We start from the raw sequence: 23,245 nt of genomic DNA, 5'->3' as shown, positions 1-23,245 counted from the left end.
AGATTGGATCCGAAGGATTTTTCTTCGAGCAATACCCTTGCGTGCTGGTAGGTGGCGTTGGTCGGCTCCGCATGGCCTCATATGCGTCGCGTCCACCGTTGTGATGTCCGCATCACCGATATAGGCACCACCTCTGCATGCTGACATAATTTCTGTTCTTTCCGCACCTGCCAGCGCAGATTCGTGAAGAGAGCCACCCTCTGTCACTTTTTGACAGGCTTTTTTTGACATTTTGTCAAACATTTTTTGGTTTGTAGGTTTTTCTGACATATCAAAGAAGACTTCTAGATTCAAACTGTGTGATGCCTGCCACCGCACCATGTTGATGACGGACCCACACCTGATTTGTCTTTGGTGCCTGGAGCGCAACCACAACTCAGTCATGCTCCGACTGCTGGGCCGTGTCTCTAAAAGCTTTTAGGGAGTGGTGTGTAAAGCTGCTTGTAGCCTGGTGCTCTGCACCGTGTCGTTCACACTGGAGATATCGTTATCCGTCCCGGTCGAGGAGAAAGTCCAGCCACTGCTCTGGGAGTCCTAGGTCCTTGTCCTCCCAATCAAAATCATCAGGAAGGTCAGGTACAAGTCATAAGAGACACAAGAAGTCGGGGTATGCTTTGACTTCTCCCTGTCTGTCGGCCGACGTGATGGAGGAGCCTCGGTGCTCTAGGCCTCGATCTGGGGATCCTGTGTCGGGGTCGGCTCCGCGCTTTTCTTCCTTCCCAGTAGCCGAATTGACCCGCGCCCAACTCAAATAATTTTATGATGCCATGTGCCTCATATTTGGACGGCCTGACCCTCCTGGTGCGCCTTTGGGCCCCGGAGGCTCAGAGGGGACTCCATCTGGTTCTGTGCATGCAGATCTGGCCCCAGTGAGGCTCCCTTCCCCCCATGGATCTGGCAATGGATACGGACCGATGCCGGTTGTGCCACCGAGACTTTCCACCCTTGCCAAGACACCTGACACCGCTGGCAATCCCCCCTCTCCCCCGCTGCCAGACCCATTCTTATCCCTGACAACCAGGAGCCAGATCAGCACCTACCAAAGCCAATTTCGGCACCAATAGCACCCTTGCGTCTTAGATCGCTTCCTCAGCCCTATTTTTAAGGACTAGGAATGGAGGAAGATGTAAAATCTTTAAAAAATGAAGTACAAAGGTCCAGTAGAATAAAGTAGAAGTTTAATGGACAAGGCACAGTACTGCAACGGCAGAAGTCCAATACAGAATGAATAGAAATACCATTCTAAATGAAGTCATAACAACTGTATGGAAGGTGCGGAGATTAAAAGTACACAGAAAGATTAAAAGGGAAATATATGATTAAAAGGGAAAGGTAAGCTAAAGTAACATGCAATGTAACACATTTTCCCCCTTAGAAACATTACGAAGATACCATTGTACATTTAGAAACACGTTTTACATTCCAAACTTTTCCATCTTGAGTAACTACACTGTTGCGATTAACCTTGACAATTTCTAACAGGCCTACCAAACTTCACATCACCTTTGAGAAGAATGCCAGGCTTGCGTATTCTCACCCAATCTCCAACCACAAAATGAGGTATTTTGACTTTTTATGCGGAGATCATAATAGTGTTTACTACTTTGTTGCTTTTCTTCCACCTTGTGGGCTACTTCATTTTGATTTAATTCTGGAGTCTGAGCTTTAATGGCCTTTTTGAACCACCAAGGGCATAATTTGGACACCGGCTCTCTCCCTTTGAGTAAACGGAAAGGTGAACCTTCAGCAGTTGAGTGAGGAGTTATGCGGTATAACCATAACTTCTCCCTCAACTTATCCTTCCACTTTACAGCAAAGTTTCGTGCCCAAAGAATATCCTGCTTGAGAACTCTGTTGTACCTTTCTACTTGACCATTACCCTGAGGTTCATATACAGCTGTAGTAACATGCCGAATATTCCAGAGCTTTAAAAAATCAATCATTTCACGAGATTTCAGTTGTACACCATTATCAGAAATTAGCACTCCCGGGTAACCTTCTCTAGCAAAAACTTATTTTAAGCATGAGACAACACTATCAGTGGTAGCATGAGTAACCAACTTTACCTCAGGCCATTTGGAATGGTAATCCACCATTACCAACTCAAATCTGCAATCATGAGGTAGAAAATTAAAAGACCCTGCAATGTCTAAACCAACCTTTTGCCAAGGATAATCAAGCCTCTTGACAGGAATGAGAGGAGCAGAATCACACCTGAACATTTTCTTGCTGGATACACATTCTGGGCATTCTCTGACTATTCTTTCTACATATCTGTCTAATCCAGGCCATCAGAATACAGACATGATAAGTCTTTTCATAGAGGACATTCCCAAAGGGCTTTCATGACTCATAGATAAGATACAATCACAAAGGGATATAGGTAGAATACATTTACCTTGTCCATTAAACTTCTACTTTATTCTACTGGACCTTTGTACTTCATTATTAAAGGATTTTACACTGGCGACGAGTTACATCGTACCTGCTACTTCTGAGGGCACAGGAGCGGTACAATTTATTTTGGGATTTACACATTTTTTTAAATTGGATGTTCTGATGTTTGGATTTGACTTTCCTTTTCTCCATGTGAATAATATAATTATATTATTCACCACCGATTTTTTCTGGATGTTCTACGAGGTTCCTGCGCTCAAGAAAGGATTTTAAACCTATTTGGTGATTTCTGCCTACTGCATTGTTCAAGATCCCACCCTCGTCGCCAGTGTAAAATCCTTTAAAAATGAAGTACAAAGGTCCAGTAGAATAAAGTAGAAGATTAATGGACAAGGCACAGTACTGCAACGGCAGACTTCCAATACAGAATGAATAGAAATACCATTCTAAATGAAGTCATAACAACTGTATGGAAGGTGCTGAGATTAAAAGTACACAGAAAGATTAAAAGGGAAATATATGATTACAAGGGAAACATAAAATAAAGTAACATGCAATGCAACAGAAGATTCAAAGTGGTCTCTGAACCCTTTACAGGACTAGCCTCAATATGAAATGGATTGTTATGAGGAATTGGGTGAGGTTAGTGGACTGGATACCTCTCCAGATTCTGGTCTGCTTCCTCTCCCTACTGTGGCTACGGAGGAGGGAGCTTCATATGCTTTGGTGGTGAGAAGGGCAGCTGAGGTTCTGGACCTTCTTCTCCCTTCTGTGGAAGTCAAGACTGTAGTGATCAGGTCCACTCAGTTCAGATGATTTAAGGAGGTTTTATTGAAGATGGTACAAGATCACAGGAAGATTAGAAACAACCAGATCAAGATCAGTTCAGGCCCCGATCAAGACCCCACCAGGAGCAGCCAGCAGGCAGCTCAGCCCAGTCAACTGTGACTTCTCTGACAGATCCCCAACATTCTGACAGCCTCATCACATTAACATTCCACTTGTGGTAGAATAGCATTGCATTAACATTAGCAGGATATGACATATCCCCCTTTCTTATACGGGAAAACAAAAAGCTAGAAACAGAAGAGGAGAACCTGAGAAGGGAAAGCAAAAGGATTATACAAAAGCAAAAAGAACAACAATGAGAGAACATCCATCAAAAGAAGAGCGGTGTGAGAACAACCATAGAAAGAAGAGCAACAAGAGGGAAATCAAGGAACAGAGAAGAAAGGAAATCAAACATAGAAACCATCCTCCCTTCTTACACAACAGCGAAGAAGAAAAAAACAACAACGTAAGAGAAAAGGATAAAAGAAAGCACAAAAGACTGCCCCAAAGCACACCCACTGGCCAGAACAGGAATGAAATGGAGGCTGAAAATGGAAAAGCTAACGGAACACAGGGCTACAGACAGCGACGAACGCAGAGGAAGAAAACACGACAGAAAAGCAAAGGAAAGTCCAGAATCCACAAGAGACACAAGAAGAAGACCTCAGAAGGAAAACAGAAAAGAAGAAAGAAACAAGGAAGATGAGGAAAAATAAGGGTGATTCCCCATCTAAACACCATTATCGTAACGCAATGACAAAAATGTAATGCAAAGATAACAGTGCAAAAATAGCAATAAAAATAGAATATAAACAGAACATACTTAGCAATGAAAGCATGACATGCACTCAAATAGGGTATAAACATAAGCTAAATATGTGAACTAGAATGCATGGGTGAGAACCCATGACTAATCTCTTGGGATAGAGATGCGTTGTGCACAAAACTGGGAAAACTCCCCATACACAATAAGTGTAAGGACAAACTTTGTGTGGAAAAACCACACCGTGCACAGTAGTAATGTAACTGTGTTAAACAGCACATAAGAGTAGGTGCACATGACATATTCCAAAGAATAAACAGAATATTTGGGTAAGAACCCGTGTTAATGCAAAAGGACTGTGACCTTTGCATGAGAATTGACAGTGTATGGGTGGGAACCCATATACTTAATGCCAAGGGGCTGCACCCTTGCATAGCTCCCAGGAGGGAGGTAGAATAGAGTTGTGCACAAAAGAAATACACACCTTATGTAGGGTAAACAGATAAAACGAGAGGTGTCCTTGTATGGACAACTAGTGTGGAACTTCCACACAGTGCACTAAAGCAACATAAACGCTACCTTTTCGGGTAGGAACCCGAATACATGGGTAGGAACCCATGACCAATCTCTTGGAAAAGAGATGCGTAAGGAATGTAAAAGGGACACCTCAGAACCCCTCCTACCATTCAACGAGGTCTTGACTAATGTTCTTCTGGGAACCTGATCCAAGCCCAGCGCAGGGACTCATGTAAATAGGACAATCACCCGTTGCCATCGCCCTGCACCAGATGACCCAAATTTCCTCACCAACCACCCTACCCCTGAGAGCTTGGTGGTCCAAGCCTCTACCTCACAAGGCGCGTTCCCTTCTGCACCCCCGGACAGGGAATCCAAGAGGCCGGATAGTTGGGCTAAGAACATCTTTTCTTCCGCCAGCCTTTCATTGCGGTCAGTGAACATCGCATGCCTATAGGTCCGTTATTCCCACTCCTTGTGGAAAATGGTTGCACAAGTGCTGCCACAGGTCCCGGAGGTGGCCCGGTCATCCTCTCCCAAGCGGTATCAGACGGGAGAGATGCGTTAAAGTTCACCATTCGATGTGGGCTTGACACGACCGACTCACTGGGCAGAACAATATCATTGATGGTGGCTGCTCGACACAACGCCTGGCTGAGAACTTCTGGCTTTCCTGGGGATGTCCAGGCTTCCCTCATGGCCATGCCCTTTGATGGCACCCGTCTCTTCGGAGACAAAGCAGATATGGCCCTAGAGCGCTTTAATGACTCATGGGCTATGGCTAAGTTCTTGGGCCGCTCAGTAGCCACACACCTCTGTCTACTATTTTCCCCTTTCGTGGCTACAGAAGGAGCTTTCAAGCATGCCAGCCACACCCTAGCCACACAGCTGTGCAAGTTCAGCAACCTCTGCCCGGTCATAGGCGTAGCTTGTTCCGACCCCGTGGTTTGGGCAGCCAGAGTTTGGGTTAGTCCACCACCCCCCAGCAGGATCAGCCATCACTTCCACCACTGGGAAATCATCACATCGGATAGATGGGTTCTTCAGATAGTCCGAAGGAGCTTCTACCTCTCCTTAGAGACTACCCCTCCCTCCATGCCTCCAGCTTGCGACCGGCTGGCAGAGAATCACCTGGCTTTGTTTCAAGAGGAAGCCATGAATCTCTTGCCCAAGGGAGCCATAGAGAGGATTCCAACACCCGAAAAAGGCTGTAGTTGGTATTCCCTCTACCTTCTTGTCCTGAAGAAGAAAAAGGGCATAAGCCCTAGCCTATATCTGCGAGCCCGCAACTACTTCCTCAAAAATGAAAGGTGCAAGATGCTCACTCTAGCTCAGGTCTTGCCTGCCCTGGACCCAGGAGACTGGATGGTAGGTTTGGACTTGCAGGACGCCTATTTTCTCATTCCCGTCCTGCCTGCCCATCGGCGTTACCTGCGGTTTACAGTAATCCACAGGCACTTTCAGTTCACCGTGCTTCCCTTTGGCCTTACCACTGCCCTTCGGGTGTTCACCAAGATGATGGCGGTGGTCGCAGCTCATCTGCGCAGATCAGTGGTACTAGTCTTCTCCTATCTCTATGACTAGTTTTTGAAGGCAAGTTCGCCCGAGGCTGTCATCTTTGATCTCCAGACTACGGCGAACCTTCTGCATGTGCAGGGGTTCTCTAGCAACGTGCCAAAGTCACACCTGACACCCTCTCAGGCGCTCCTTTTTATGGGAGTTCTTCTGGATACAGTGCAGGGTCTGTCCTCTCGAACAACGAGTCCAAGATATTCAGGCTATGATACCAATGTTTCAGCCTCTATCCTGGTTTTCGGTGAGAATGATTCTGAGGCTGCTAAACCTCATGGCCTCCTGCATCCTGCTAGTGACACATGCCAGATGGCATATACGGGCTCTGCAGTGGGACTTGAAGTTACAGTGGAGCAGCATCAGGTGAATCTCTCGGACATGGTCCAGATCTTGGAGAGAACTGCACAGGACCTGCAGTGGTGGGTAACAGATCGCGATTGGGTCAGATGCAGGCCCCTCTCCCTTCCCCAACCAGATGACACAGTAGTAACAGATGTGTCATTCCTGGGATGGAGTGCCCCTCTGGGAGAGGTGGAGATCAAAGGACTTTGGTCTCCGGAAGAATCCGGACTCCACATCAACTTGCTGAAACTCCAGACGATTTGATTGACAATGAAAGCCTTTCTTCCTTCAATCTAGGGAAAGCTGGTTCAAATATTCACGGACACCACCGCCATGTGTTACTGCAGTAAATAGGGCGGGGTGGGACCATAGACCCTTTGTCAAGAGGCCCTGCTTCTCCGAACGTGGCTGGAACAGCTGGGGCATTTCCCTGGTGATTTAACACCTGGCAGGTTCTCTCAATGCCAGAACGAACAAATTCAGCTGTCGATGCCTAGCGGATCACGAACGGCATCTTCATCCGGAGGTGGCGCAAGTTCTCTCAGCAGTGGGGAGAGCCTTGGTTAGATCTGTTCGCCTCTGCTGAGAACACACAACAACAGCAGTTTTGCATGCTGGAGTTTCCAAGGTGACACTCGCTCAGCAACGGTTTTCATCTCAAGTGGAGCTTCGGCTTCCTATACGCCTTTCCACCAATACCACTGATGTCCAGTGGGCTCAAGAAGATCAGGAGCGACCAGGCCCAAGTCATTCTTGTCGCTCTGGAATGGGTAAGGAAAGTCTGTATACCGAGCTTCTCCAGCTGACCATCGATCCTCTGATCAGGCTGCCCCTTCGGGAGGCTCTTCTATCGCAGCAGCAGAGGAGGGTCCGCCACCCGAACCTGTCAACTCTACGTCTTCTTGCATGAATTCATTCAACCTTCCTCCTGAAGTTTGTAATGTTATTTTGATAGCCAGGAGTCCCTCTACCAAGACGGTATACGTGTGCCCTGGCACAAATTTGTAAAATATTGTACAGAAAGATCTATTGATCCTCTTGCTTCTTCCCTCTCTCAAGTCCTTATTTTTATTTTGACCCTGGCCCTGCAGGGCTCTGCTCTGAGCACTCTCAAAGGGTACCTTTCGGCCCTGTCTGACTTTTTGAGGCTGTCAGACCAACCCTCTTTATTTAAATCCCCTATTGAAATAGATTTCTTAAGGGGCTTGTACATATGTTTCCACCTGCCCCTTTCATCATACCTCAGAGGGACCTTAATTTGGTTCTCACCTTCCTGATGTGTGCTCCATTCAGACCTCTGCACCACTGCCCCCTCCGGCTTCTTACCACAAAATCAGCCTTTTTAATGGCAATAACATCTGTCAGGAGAGTAAGCAAATTGCAGGCTCTGTCATCTGTGACTTCTTACCTGACCATATCCCCAGATAAGTTGGTGCTTTGCACTAGGGCCTCTTTCTTACCAATACCATTCCACGTGGGGAAATCTGTCACCTTGCCCACTTTCTACGCTCCTCCACACCCTTCTAAAGAAGAGGAGTGACTCCACCATTTGGACCCAAAAAGAGCATTGTCATTTAACCTTGACCGCACAAAAGAGTTCCAGTTGGACAACCAACTCTTCGTGGGGTACGTGGGACTGAAGAAAGGTTGTGCAGTACAGATTAGGACGATCTTTCATTGGGTCATCCTTTGCAATAAAATCTGTCACGCTCTGGCCAAAAAGCAGCCAGCCTCCTGAATGCTTAAGGCTCATTCTATCAGAGCTAAGGTTGCTATCACTGCACTGCAATGTGGAGTTCCAGGCTTCAGCATTTGTCAGGCAGCAACATGGGCATCAGTGCACACGTTCACCAAGCACTACTGCCTGCACAATCAAGTCTGCAGGGACGGCCTTTTAGGCCACTCTGTCCTGCAGGACTTCCTGGTCTAAACCTCTGGGGGTGGTATTGATTGGGTGTCTATTCAAAGGTAAGGAATCTGCGGCTAGATGTCTCTATAAGATGGAACAAGTAACTTACGTTCGGTAACGCCTTATCTCGTAGAGACATGATCTAGCTGCAGATTCCTTACTGACCTACACATCCTCACGGCACTCCGGGAAGGTTTTTAGGGGCAGGGCTGTCCCTTTTCTTGGCCCTAGTTCAAAACACACCAATGTCAGTGAACTTCATGGCATCGCACTCCTGGCTTGGAAAGTCGTGAAAGTAACTGAAGTCAGTATGCCGAGGTGGTCCTATATAGGTGACATGAACATCACAACGGAGGAGACGATGCCAATGACGTCATGCCGAGTGACTGATGCCACCTACCGGCGCGCAAGGGTATTGCTCGGAGAAAAATCTTCCAGATCCTGTCCGATGCCTAGGAAATTCAAAGGTAAGAAATCTGTGACGAGATCATGTTTCTACTAGAAAAGGCATTACCGAAGGTGAGTAGCATGTCCTTTAGTGTCCTTGTACTCTATCAGCCAGCGCTGCACCACTATATGCTATCACCCCCAATCTTCCCACTTGAGAAAGTTTCAGCCACCTTACCTCATTGAGGAGAGCAACAGCTTTAGAGTAAGAGTACTAGTGTGATTACAGCTCATGTGCAGTTATCATTCCAGAAGTTATAGCAGTTAGTCTTTACTGCTCAGTCTCAGTTTTTATTCCTACAACACTTGGTGGATCATGTCCTCTTTGAACGGGTGCAGCTGGTCAGCTTTCTCTTCCACGCACTTGCATTCTCTCTCCTGAGAGGTGACGCAGCAGCTTGCAGATTTATTCTTGTATCTTCCTACATCCTGTCGGCCCACACTCTGAAAGTGCTCTTGGCAACCATTTAGTAAGTAGTCCTGGGTTGTCAGGATCCCAATTGGGCACCCGATGAATGCCACAGCACTTAGGGGCCTGGGTAGCCTAGTCTAGCTGTTCACAAGGTGGGTAGATGTAGCCCTACATGGGCCGATTAATTTTAACAGATGCGGCCACGCACAGGCCAGTTACTCTCGAGCAGAGGCAGCCATGCACAGGCTAGTTACTTTTGACAGGTGATCACTGCCCTGATTGGGCCCCAGCCATCACAGTCGCGATCTTTGCGGTCCCTGGCAGGGACCTTCTTAGAGAGATTGCAGGCCCACAGACACCGTGGTATAGATCACTCTCTTCAATCCTTCCTTGCTGAGTGCCCATGCAGGCACCTCCCTCCTTCTGGACAGACACTCCTCCTGCAGGATTGGTATGCTCCTTCCTTCTACCAGAAGGCAGGCTTCTAGGTGCTTCTGTACATATATACAGCTCTTCTGGCCAGAGGTACAAATGATTTTCCCTCATCTGTGGGATGCTAGCTGTCATGCAGACACCAGCTCTGGTTGTCCAGCTAGTCCTCAGAGTAATCTGAGGGGCACTTCCTTGGCCATTGATGATTTTGAACATGAATACAAGTGTGGTAGTGATGTTCTACTTTTGTGTAGCAAAATCAGTCCATGGACGTGTATCCACTGTCTGCAGATTCAGAACCTGTATGAGGTGGTTCTCATTTCAAGAATCCTCTCCAGGCTATTTTCCAGACAAAGCCTGTGTACGCTGTGAGGATTATCACAGCTGGGTAGTCTTCAGTCTGGAGCATCCACAACAGAGCCACACAAAGGTTTGAGGTTTCTACACCAGTTATCCTCACCCAACTGAAGGAGTTAATCATGGAAAGATAAAAGGGCGGACCCCAACTAAAGGTTCCCCTCCCTTTGCTCCAGAAAGTCAGTAGCCCCACCCCTCATGCCTACCATCTACCAAATAGAAGTGTCCATAAGCTAATCAGCAGCTTCTTAACCATCTCTCACCCTCACTTATTCTCACACTTTTTTGGCTATTTCACTATTTCTATCTCTCTCTATTCATTGCTTCCTTTCGATATAATCCTTACAGTTCCTTTCTGGTCTTATGCTCATATTTTCTGTCCCACCATATATTCGTCTAAATCTATTGAAGTCTTCATTGAGTGTGCTCTTTAACTAAGACACACAGCCAGGATAGCTTGATTCCAGTGGCACAGTGAGCCCAGGACTCACGTCTGAGCATACCTGGCGCACTTAGGGCTAGAAAGCAAAAGACACACAATTGATGGACGGAATGGAGAACAAATCAAAACATTCACCCCCAGTCAAGAGATCTGGGTTAAATCCATCATTCTTTTGCTCACCATGCCACCCCAGTTTAGACCTGGCTATATGCAAATCAGTCTTGACCCTGTGCCTCATGGGAACAGTCCAGCCCGAACTGCCAAGCCAGGTCCTCCCTGGACCGGAAACAAGCATCCTAGGACCGGTTTCGGGGTTTCACCCCTCTTCAGCCAGGATAGCTTGATTCCAGTGGCACAGTGAGCCCAGGACACTTGTGTCCATTAAGATGTAATCCAGACTTTCTTGAGTTCCAGTGCATTTTTCTAAGTGCTCACTAACTCACCTTAAATCTGTGTTTGCTTTCTTTATCCAATGTTATTTCCTTTGTGTTTGCTGTAAATGACTTTCTTACCTCTTTGTCCATCTCTTTCAGTCTTCCATGGCTTCACCCTTCTTTGCTCTTATCCAACTTGTCTATATTGCTTTGCTTTGTCTTTTCCTTTTTATTTGCTCAATGTTTTCTCACACACGATTCTTTTCTGTTCTTGTCCATCATTTCAAGTATTCTCTGCACTCTCATCATTTTATATTCCTTCCTTCATTACCTAACCCGTCCTCCCTTCTCCTACCTTCCTAGTATTCTTTCCTCTGGAAATATTGTAGTCAGACTATTATCCGCTGATAAATTGTGTCCTAAATATAGTTTACACAAATATTACTCTGTGAAATTGATGATAGAAAGTCTAAACCCAATGGGACAGTAATTTTTTCAACGGAATTTAGAACATAAGATTTATTGTCACAGAACATTGCTGACTACTATATTCTGACATACATCTCTCCTCTGTATTTCTTATTCTTCAAATCAAAATCTTCTGTTTTTCATTTGTTCCCTCTTTCTTGCCATGTCTATGTATTTCTTCTGTTTGTCCTTTAATCCTTACACTTTCTTGCCTACTTTACCCACCTCATTCACTCGTTCTCTGGTTCTTACTTTTCTCTGTCCTGCATGTTGAATTCAGTGTTGTTGGTTTTCTTGTCCAGCTAATAGAGTCTTGTTTGCTTTAGGTTTGATCAACTTCTCTCTGCTGTTTGCCTTTTTGTTGACATCTGTCTCTTTGCTTCTTATTTGTCTTCTTTTTTCTGACTTTGAAGCTTTGCACTATCAGATCCACCCATATCTATTCTCTATTCATTTGTTTTATCTTCCAGCTCAGAACTGGGTGGCAACACTGAACATTGGTTATGGTGGCGCTCAAGCCAGCTATTACCACAAAGCCAATGACCAGGTACAAGCCTCCTAAACCTCTTTCTTTTCCTTATTGTTCTGTATCCTTTCCTGCTACTGTATTATATAAATTCTGTTATAAAAAAGACTTCACTTCAAGTTAATGACCACAGATTACTTGCCAAAAATAGATCCAGGTCGGTGTGGAGTTTGAAGCCAATACCAGGATACAGGAGACGTCCTTTGCATTTGGTTACCAGTTGGACATCCCGAGAGCCAACATGGTTTTTAGAGGTAAGTCTGACAAAAATGCAGCATGGAATAAAGAAATAAATACAGTTTTCCAGTATTATATCTTTCATAGATTCACATGCTTGTATCTTCTCCGTCGTCATAGTGGGAGTCCCACAGTAACAGTAAAGTAGCAGTATTAAAAAAATTAACATTCAATTGCCATAGGAAATCACTAGTCTTTAGCAACCTATTACCATTGTTATAAAACATCCAAACTCCAGCCAATCAGAGGGTAGACCATAGAGTCTCCATCCCGTGAGGGGCCACCATACCTCAGATTTCTTGCCGTACATGTGTTAGCGAGTCTCCCTGAGCTCTGCTCAGTCACAGTGTTTCTACTGTTACCCTTTTTAACTTCCAGCTTACAGTTCATTTCTTGCTTCATCTCTTCTTCTGAGGTACAGTCCAGAAGTGTGATTACCAATTTTTTCTTCATTATGTCTGAGTCTATAAAAGGGTTGTTCAGGCCCTGCAAGACTTGTGAAAAGTTCAGACTGTATTCTGAGGACTCACATAAGGAGTGCCTTCATCGTTTTTATCCTGACCCCAAGCTCAAGGAATGCATGTACTGTCATACTTTTTTCCACAAAAACCCTTAGAGATCATTATTGGAGGCTGCTTTTCTTGCTGCAAAGAAAAAAGGCTGCAAAGGACTCAAACTCTGAAGGTGAAGGGAGGCCCCATACCTCCTCCAAGAGAAGGAAGGTTCTTCCTCTTAACTGAGAGATCCTAAAAAATCTAGATCTAGATCTCAAAGTAAGGAGAGGCCTGAGGAAAAGAGGGTTAAAAAAGATAAGCCTGATTCCTCTTCCTCTCATCAAAGAGCTGGTTCTGCTCCACCGTCAGCACCATACTCCCTTCAGGGATTCTTCATCTGTAAAAATCTGCTTGTCGACAAAGAAATCACAACCTGCAGCCTCTGTTTCCACAAAATCAGGTGCTCCTTCGACTGTCTTGTCAGCGACTTCACCTACGTCGACAGTCAAGACGCCGACAGCGGCTTCATCGTCAGAGACGGAAGTGATGCCGTCATCGACTGTCGTCAGACTGTCTCCGTCGACGAGATCTTTGCCGCCGACGGTCCAGCTCGTCACCTCACTGTCAGTGGGTCTCACTCTCCAACCGCTTCTGACGGTTCTGTGGACAACACCATCGACGAGGCCGTCGACGGCTCCGTCGATGAGGTAAAGACGTTGTGCCTTCAAAGGCGTCACCATTTCTCCTACAGGGCTTTTCAGAGATATCCCCATTGCCTCTTACTCACCTCTTTGATTTTTAGGAATCTGAGGATGATGGGCCGTATGGCCTTGCATACAGCCCTCGCAGCTCAGAGTAAAATGCCAGTACTCAGAGGAGGATGAGGCGCTTGATGATCCAGCTTCTTATTTGGAGGATGAATATTCCTTCTATGATGCAGGGCGTCACAGCACACAGATGCATTTCAAGAGCATTATCCATATGAAGAACAGGAGGATCATGCACAAGAGCCTCCCATTTCATTGGTCACTTACCTTCGTATGATGCTCCATGAATACTACAAACGATTTTCTGAGGCGAACTCTGCTCTGCAACCACCCCCTTACAGGAGGTCCCTGTGAGAAGTTGGCCTGGTATATGCTGTCCACTAGTTATATTGTGCACCTTGCACCAGTCCAAACGACCCTTATTGATGATTAGGTTAAAGACAACCTTTATTGAAAGCTATCCTAGTGGTAGCTATGGAGAGCAGCCTTCAGGCTAAGTCTCGAAGGAATGTAAAGCAGCTTGGTTTACCACATTATAACCTCCTGAATGACCAAATGAAAGGAGAACCACACAAGATATATATAAAATATATGTATTTATTTCTAAACACTCTCTACTAACCTCTTTATGAGATTAGAGCACAAGATACACAATATTAAAGCACTAGAACGACAGTAAATAGCACAATACACAGTGGGCCCCAGGGGGAGACCAAACCATATATTAAGAAGGTGGTATAACAACCACGACTTGACTAGACACAGTGCCTAGAGCACGTAGAATCGCTGGGACCCCAAGGAACCACCCAAGGTAGTGACCCAGGGGACGTGTGCAGTGTGAGAACACAGCCGCGAGCGCCATACAATCCTATGGGAAAATCACGGTTGGAATTTTAAAGCTTAAGGACACTTAGAAGAGAACTTTGAGCAAACCCCTTCAAACTTAGAAGGTTCTAAGGCCAGCACCCATGTGAGCACCGGAGTACTCATGTTACCTAACCCAGGGAAGCCGGGTGCATAGGTGTCAAATGATGTTGGGAATCTTCATCGTTTTCAATGCTGTGATGCTGCAAAGTGCTGCTGCCGGGAAAATGAGAAGTGTCCGGTGTGATCCAAGCTTGGATCGGAACTGAGAAGAACCTGAAAGCAGAGGGGACAGAGTCTGGGTCACTTCAGGGTGATCAGGGGCTCGGTAGACGAATGCCCACTGATGTCGGGTGTTTCAGGTGAGATGAGGTGAAGCTTGACTCTGCAGCCACGGGGACCAGGAGATGTCGACGACAACCAAAGTCCGCAGGTGAGCTGTCCCACGAAGGATGTCGAGTGCTGGGGGGTCAGTGTCCGGATTGGAGACCAACAAGCCTTGGCAACGGCAACCCACCCGGTTAGAGAAAAGATGCTTCGATAAGCACCAGCAAGGTCCTGGGGACTCCCCAAGCGATGGAGAGTCAGGGCACGTCTGGAGCAACCAGGAAAGCCCACTGAAAGTTAATGTACCCTTCTCAGGGACCCACAGGTCGACAGACCAGGGATCGCAAAGGGCACTCTAGAGGAATCATTAAATACCAGCCCACGGAACACTCGTGGAGTGTAGGCCGGTAATCTTCAGTGGAATCACTGCTCGGGGTCTGGACTACAAGTAGCCCAAAGCACGGCCTCAGGGATTGCCAAAAAGCATATGCTGCTGCAAATGTGCACGGTGTCCAGGGGTACGGGTTGAACGGTCCCCACGAGGGCTGCGGGTTTGCTGAGAGCACTGGTCAGCCTCGGGGAGCTTAGGAACCCACCTCCTGTGTTGCAAAATCTTCGGAGTCCTTCAGGAGCTGCGTAGATGCAAACCGGTCAGATGCGTCTTTGGTGCCTGCCTTGCAGAGGAGTAACTCCTTTACTCCAAGGGAGATTCTTCGGTGATCCAACGTAATGTAGATAGATTAAGGTCTTGGTTTCTGTAGCAGAGTTTCGTACAGGTAAATCTAAAGTCCTGTAGCTAGGGGTTCCTACTTTATACCCAAGGAAGGGGTGGGACAAACTCTGGGGACCCACCTCTGGGAGGGTCAGGACAGAGGGGTGGCTACACCCATGTCCTTTGTCCAGTTTCGCGCCAGAGCAGGAGCAAATGGCTCCTGCAACCGGTGTGAACTGGACTATGCACAGGGACACCAAATGTGCCCCCAGTGCAGACATCAAAGCACTCTTGGAGTGCACCCACCCAGCCCCAATACAGTAAAGTCTGTCTGGGAGGTGGTCACATCTCCCTGTGACAGGAAACCTATTGTCCAGCCGTCCCCTGCCGGAGTTTCGTCCAGCAGCAGGAGGGCAGACTTGTGTCTGTGGCTAGCAGCATCCATTTTGTGATGCCAGGGTTTGTAAAGCTGGTACGGGGTGTACCGGTGTTGTCATATTTCTCCCCCTAGTAGGGTGGAATCATACCTCCCACACCAGTTACTGGTGTGGAGGTATGATTCCAAGGTGTTTGACACCAAACACGACATGTTTCCATGCAGCCGTTTTAAAGTTAGCATTTACCGCAAGGTTATAATGCACTTAAGAGTATAAGGTTGGCTGCATCACAAACAACCCCGTAATAAAGGTTCTGAAAGCTGCAGAGGGGCTCTGCTCATGCATGGGCACCCTCTCACATAAAACCCAGTACCCTGCCTTCAGGATTGATAAGGCCTGCCATAGGGGTGACTGATAGGTTTATATGTGCAGTGATAAGGATAGATATAGTGAACCTATATCTAAGTAAGGGGTGCATGCACCACTTTACACAGGCTGCTGTAGCAGACCTGTTGTGTCATTTTGAATGGTCTCCCAGGGGTGGCATGCTGCAGCCCCTGAGAGGCCTCTGGGGTACCTATGCCCTGGGTATATAGTATACCATATACTAGGGACTTATAAGGGTACCCCAGAATCCAATCTGTGGTGTACCTAAAGTACATGCAATCAATTTAGAGAGGAAGCAGCTAGGCTGGGGTCCTGGATAGCAGGATTCCAGCCGAAAACAGTGAAAACATCAGCAAAAAGTGGGGGTAACTATAAGAAGCAGATCCTACTCTCCTACAGTCCCTGTTGTTGTTCCTGTGCCGCTGCTGCACCTCCGCCTCTACTTCCAAGAACCAAAAGTGTTCTGCCAGCTTTGGAAATCCCTGTTCAGGTACAGGACAGTGATGATCAGCAGCTAGAAGAAGGAGAGCTGCAGTTGGATCCGGATGTCTATGATGAACGGGATGATTATGTAGCTCCGATTCCACCCTCGCCTACTCTGCCGATAGCTGACGCTCTGCCTACAGATGTCGGCAGCTTCCTCGATCTCTTGGAACGCAATTCAAGGCACTTCAATCTACCTGTGCCTGCTAAGCAGACAGAGTGTTTCTTGTATGATTTTAAACCTTCTACACAATGCTCCACTAAGGCCATTCCCATCATGGACTACTTATGGCAGGAGGGCCTAGAATTAATGAAAAGGCCAGCCGCTATTCCTGCAGTGTTTCCAAAACCGGATAAAAAGTACAGGGCATTGGAAGACTCTCCTGCTTGCCTTAGTGGTCATCCTCGACCTGATTCAGTTATTATGCAGGCTGCTCAAGGAAGATTTAAAAATCCTACTTCTCTGTGTGCAGTTCCACTAGACAATGAAGGCTGCTATCTGGATAATATCAGCAAAACGTTCTCTACTTTGTCAGCCACCGCCATCAGAGCCTCCAACGCCATGGCTATCCTCAGGAGATATGACAGACAGATGTGGTCGGACATTTCTTTCCTGTTGGAGTATCTTCCAAGGTTAAGAATAAGGAGGCAAAGGATGTTCTATCAGCGGGGGAGAGAACCTCTTCCAAAGTTATTAATGCGGCTCTAGACATCGCTTTCAGACAAGCGGTGGTGTTAAAGCGACAGGGGTAGTTAAAGGCTAAAAATTTCATCCTGGGGTTCAGGCCAAGGTGTTGGATATGCCGTTTGACAGGGAGTTCTTGTTCTGCAAACACGTGGATGACTCGCTGCAGTCGATAAAGTCGGACACAGACACAGCTAAATTGCTGACAAATCTGCAGCAAAAGAGGTTTTCTTCTTTTTGGGGAAAAGGTAGAGGTCAATATTTCTCTCGGCCTCAACTCCAGCAGCGTTTTCAACCCTATTACCAGCAGGCATTTTGATCGCAGTACTTTACACAGCCCTTTCGTCAAACCTCCACACCGGCCTACCCTAGAGCATCGGCGCGTCATCGCCCAGCGTCAGAAGGAAGAGCTCATGACACCAACAAGAAGCAATGAGGATTCACAGGCCCCTGCTACCCTAGTCCCACTTCAGTTCGGCCTGCTTGCTCCAAATTCTTCAATCAATGGAAGCTCATATCTTCCGAAAAATGGTTGTTAGACGTATTCCAGCATGGTCACACCCTGGAATTTGTTCAGCAGCCTCCAGATTTACGTCTGCGAAGAACTTCACATCGTCATTTGCCAGGTCTCAAGAGGGAAATCAGATTGCTTCTCTCCAAGCAGGCCACGCAGTCAACACAATCTAGGGTTATACTCATTTCTTTTTAATAAAGAAAAAGACAGGAAAATGGAGGCAAAAAATGGACCTCAGGTTGCTGAACAAGTTCATGAAAGGTCAACCCTTCAGGATGTTGTCGCTCCAGGAGATTTTGCTTCTCATGGATGCGGGAGACTATATGTCCTCCCTCGATCTTCTGGACGTATATTTCAATATTCCCATACATCCAAAGCATCAACATTTTCTCAGGTTTGAGGTGGCAGGGTGCCATTACCAGATCAATGTGCTACCCTTTGGGTTAAAGTCGGCTCCAAGAGTCTTCTGAAAGTGCTTGGTGCCAGTGGCAGCCTTTCCTTGGCGATTCGGTCACCAGGTATTCCCTTACCTGGACGACTGGTTGGTCAGGGCTCCATCTTTTCAAACAACCAGAATATCTACAGACGTCTGCGTTCAGCAGTTTCCCTCTCTGGGTCTCAAGCTCAACAAGGAAAAGTCCTCTCTCATGCCTTCCAGGTTACTAATATATTCCTAGGAGCAACACTGGATACCACACTTCCAAAAGCTTTCCCCACAGAAGAAAGGATTTCACGCCTCCAAAAAACAGTGCAATCCCTATCCGCAAACAAAGTGTGTTTCAGTAGTGACATCCAAATCAATGCTGAGATGATGTCTTCCTGCATCCCGCCCATCCCACATTGTCGCCTACGGATGAGACCCCTTCAGGAGCAGCTCCATGCTCAATGGAGTCAATCTCTGGGCTCAGTCGAAGACATCATTTCAATCACACCAGATATGACCTCAGCGATGTCCTGGTGGGTAGTCAGAGACAACCTTTCTCAAGGTCTATCCTTACTACGAAGCCGAAATTAGTGATGACATTGGACGCTTCCATGGACGGGTGGGGAGCACACCTACAAGACTTACAGATTCATAGAAAGTGGTAACCCAGGAAGCACAGTGTCATAAATCTGTAGAATCAAAAGCAGTTTTTCTGGGCCTCTAGGCCTTCTTGCCAAGGATCAAGAAGCAGTCAATCCTTGTTCGCACGGATAACACCACCACCATGTTCTATCTGCTGAAGCAAGGTGGGACAAGATCTCATGCCCTCTCAGTCCTGGCTCAGCAGATCTAGGAATTGCGGATAGCCCACAAGATATCAATACAAGTTCAACATGTACCAGGAGTCCTCAACGAGTGGGCCGATTCCCTCAGCAGAGACACCAAACAGTGTTATGAGTGGGAGCTAAACGAGGATCAGCTGCAAAGAGTTTTTCGGCGTTGGGAGTTTCCAACCCTAGATCTGTTCGCTACATCTCTCAACAGAAAATGCAGTCTCTACGCCAGCAGAATTCCTCAGCCAGACTCTCTAGAGAGCACCTTCCATTTCTCTTGAGAGGGAACATTTTCTTATGCATTCCCTCTGTATCCATTTGTTCCAAAGGTTTCTGCAGAAGATCAAACAGGAGCCTTGCCGCATCATTCTAATTGCACCAGCGTGGGCGTGGCAGTACCGGTTCACAGAGTTGTATCACCTATCAGGGTCCTCTCCAATCCTGTTCCAACCAAAGTAGAATCTCCTCTCCATTAACCAGGGCCAAGTGATTCATCCACAAATTCACATGCTTCACTTGTTGGCTTGGCTCCACATCACACAGAATTTGGAGATCTAGCAATTTCTGAAAAATGTGAAGCAATACTGCAGAAAGCCCGAGCTCCTTCTACGATCAAATGCTATTCGGCCAAATGGAAAAGACTTTGCTCATGGTCTATCAGACACTCTTGTGATCCTCTCTTTTCGACTCCTGATTGCGTTTTGCCCTATCACTTGTCTCTCGCCAAAGCCGTCCTGGCGCATACGTCCATCAGGGTGCACATGGCACCAATATCCAGATACAGACGATGCTCTGGTCAGTTGTCTTTGTGGTCACAATTTGCAAGTCGCAATTAAGGAATGTTTGGGAATCGCTAATTTTATAGTGATTCCTACATGCTTTTGCAATTACTTAATTGCGATTCCTTAATAATCGCAATTAAGGAATCGGAAAAGCCTACATTGATGCATGTGCTTGTCAGTCTTTCAGAAAATCTACTCAGTTGCTCATCACTTTCTCTGTGCCCAGGAAGGGTCAGTCTTTCACGCAGGCATCTATTTCTCGCTGGGTCTCATCGACTATCCTCTTCTGTCATGAGAGGGCTGGCCGCCCTCTTGCTACCAAGGTCACTCCACATGCAAGGTGGCAGATTCCTCTGCCCTATTTGCCAGGGTGTCCTTGGCTGACATCTGCAGGGTTGCGACATGGACGAACATCCACACCTTCACGAAGCATTACTGCCTGGATGTATGGCAGAAGGCAGATGTAGCGGTTGGGCAAGCTGCTCAGCGACGTCTGTTGGCATAAGGTATAATCTTCTTCATCTCTGTTTTTTCATGTACTATTGTTTTATGATCAGCTATTAATATCTTTCAAATGTCTTCTGATTTAAGTATATATATATGTGTGTGTGTGTACGTATATATATGTATATATATATATATTAAACTCCCAGTGCCCCTAGGGCAGGAACGCACTCGAATCATTGACGTTTAACAATTTATTGGTAAAGATGCAGTCCCATGAACAGAACGCTTTCACAGCATAACTCCGATTCCTCGGTCGAAATTGCTTGACGCGTTTCGAAGAGGCATTCTTCTTTCTCAAAGGCTTGACTCATTGTGCTATTGGAGACACACCCTTCTTTTAAACAGATACCACGCCTCTGGATGGGTGTTGAATTATGGTCCTTGTAGTGTGCCTCCATTCAAACCCTGTATGGGAGCACTCCGTTATGTGCTGCTGCGTCAATTAAAGTCCTCAGATGGTCCTCCGTCCATGGGTGCATCATTAATCCAGTTTGTCAATGCCCAACGAACAGGGGGCACTGGGAGCTTGATATTTAACGCGGCCGCCCTTGACAAACTGGATTAATGATGCCAGTACGCGGTTCCTGTGGGTGAGTTACTCGGCATTGGTGCGCAGGTTGGGAGGTGATTCATCAACGGCAGTTGGTACGTGGACGGCGGACGCCAACCACGCTGTATAATTACCTTCACTGGAAAGCATGTCTGCCGATACAGACAGAGAACGAGAAGCAGCAGCTGATGCATTGTTTGGAAATCTGCCAATTGTTACCGCAGGCACACGTAACTTGAACGACAATGCTGTGGACGCTGACAAAGATGTTAAAGGTTTATTGAAAACCATGGAGAAAAAAGTGAGGTGTGAGACTACCAAATGGTGGGAGCACAAATCCCTGACCAAATATGAGGAAGCAGGCAGAGTCCCGCGTGGACTCAGAATTCTATTGGCACCTAGTTTTGAGGAGCCCAACCCGGAGATGCTCAAGGAATGGGGTGAGAGCAATCTGATCGCCTCCATGAATCTTGTAAAAATTCTGATCAAATATGCAGCCATAGACAGACAAAAATTACTCAAAGATATAGAGCAAATTAATGAGGATTTGGCCAAATCTGAATTAAAGGAGTACATCACAAAAACCAGATCAGAAATTGCTGCAAGACTATTGAAACACGAGGATAAAATTAAAAAACGCAAAGTGTTTGAATTTGCCCGTGATTTAATGGATTACCAACAGGGACAAATCTACACGTTTGCGAGAAAGTTTGAACACGCAAAAAAACTACGCTTTGAGGATAGACGTGTTGGCAAGATTCCTCAATCCGCCCATATGGATATCAATAAAGATTGTGAAGCCTCAGGGACAGATGGCGAATCCCTTACTAGTGATTCTGGTTCGGAAGGAGGTGTTTTAAGTCTGGGAGAAGAGATTAATTTTTTAGTCATCGACAGGCGCCACACGTTGAGACCGAGGAATCGGAACAATCAACTAAACGAAAGAAAAGAAATGCCAGAAGAAAAGCAAGACGTAAGTGCCGGAAAAACAACACAAAAGAAAAAACAACAATGGCAGAGAAAGAGGCGATGACAGAACAAACCATAATCAATTTGTCCAATGTTGAACTCTCTACAGCTGAGAAACAGCTTCTATCTTTAGGACTTAGCTTCTGCCCAGAGAGTTCTTTTAATTATGCTAATACCAGGATTGATATTTTTTGTTTCATCCGTAAACTTAAATTAAAAACATTCTTTACGGTGAAAACTGGTTTGGACAAGTGCCGCACAACGCACGACATTTCTCCCGGAAGCCATACTGGATTACAAGCGGTTGACATGGCAACTCTGCTTACCATGCAAGAATTAAGCAATGAGGAATTCACAACACCACCTGCACCAGAAGATGGTATCAGTACCCAGACTAAACTACACAATGCAGGAATCACTCATATAGGGGCTGGTATCAGTCCGTTCAAACTGAAAAGCACCTTCATTCCTATGATGCCCAAAGATTCTGTGGACATATTTCACGATCGTGTAATAGACGATATCAAAAAACTATATACTCAGTCTAAGAAGAAATCAAAGAAAGCATCTTTCATGAACAATCACTATGACCGACTTATGACCAAATTGGGTAACAACAATGAAATCATTATTAATGCATCTGATAAAGGTGGCAACATTGTACTCTGGCCCAAAAGGGAGTATATCACTGAAGCAAGGAGACAACTTAACAATCAGGAATGCTAGGTGAAATCCAATCTTAAAGAGTACAACCATGCCAAAGAATCACTACGCAAACAACTGCTACAATACAAAAGGGAGGGTCTGATTTCAGCATCTGAATATAAATTTTTGGACATTGACTTCCTGGTATTACCTACATTATACCTGATTCCAAAAGTGCATAAATCTACCCAACCAGTACCAGGAAGACCAATTATCTCGGCCATTAACAGTGTCAGTGAACACATTTCCCAGTACATAGACTTCTTCCTACAAGATTTTGTGAGAAAACTTCCCAGCTATATAAAAGACACTGGGGATTTCCTTAATAAGATCAAGGACATTTCGTGGGAGACAAATTTTCTATTAATAGCCTTAGACATTGAATCGCTATACACTAGCATCAATCACACCGATGGGCTCAATGCTGTTAAATATTTTCTTGACTCCAGGGGTGGGGAATTTTTTCTTCACAACAGAATGCTAATGAATCTAATTAACTGGTGTCTCAACAATAACTTTTTTTTGTTTGGGAATGATGTTTTTAAACAACAAAGAGGCGTGGCTATGGGATCCTGTTTCTCCCCCAGCTACGCTTGTTTACACGTTGGCTGGTGGGATGAACAGGTCCTAAAAAAAACAACATCGAGAAATTGTCAACAACCATGTAGTGCATTGGCTACGCTTTATAGATGATGTTTTTCTGATTTGGAGAGGTGATGAGGAAAGTGCAATTGATTTTATTTCAACTATTAATCACAACTGTATGAATTTGCACTTTACCTCGCATATCAGTACATCCACTATTGAGTTTTTAGATGTCAGAGTGTTGATTGAAAATGA

The 23,245-nt window shown here is 46.0% G+C and overlaps 1 protein-coding gene and 1 long non-coding RNA gene across 5 annotated transcripts in view; one reads left to right on the top strand and one right to left on the bottom strand.

Annotated features, from left to right (window-relative positions):
- The window catches only part of LOC146775854 (uncharacterized), a 1,053,880-nt gene that overhangs the window by 549,046 nt on the left and 481,589 nt on the right, over window positions 1–23,245 (bottom strand). The gene's annotated exons all lie outside the window — the stretch shown is intronic.
- Window positions 1–23,245, top strand: part of TOMM40L (translocase of outer mitochondrial membrane 40 like) — a 465,074-nt gene that overhangs the window by 402,682 nt on the left and 39,147 nt on the right. For 2 of the 3 annotated variants that reach the window (XM_085637333.1, XM_085637334.1), the window contains 2 exons: window positions 11,733–11,809; window positions 11,940–12,042. In XM_085637333.1, the coding sequence (XP_085493459.1) occupies window positions 11,733–11,809; window positions 11,940–12,042 (180 nt within the window). The remainder of the gene's footprint in view (window positions 1–11,732; window positions 11,810–11,939; window positions 12,043–23,245) is intronic. The other variant, XM_085637335.1, reaches the window with a different exon arrangement.

The sequence above is a fragment of the Triturus cristatus genome, chromosome 12 (genome assembly GCF_964204655.1).
Source record: "Triturus cristatus chromosome 12, aTriCri1.1, whole genome shotgun sequence".
In the NCBI taxonomy this organism is placed as follows: domain Eukaryota; kingdom Metazoa; phylum Chordata; class Amphibia; order Caudata; family Salamandridae; genus Triturus; species Triturus cristatus.
Note: the sequence above shows the minus strand (reverse complement) of the source record. Positions and strands in the feature narration are given on the sequence as shown.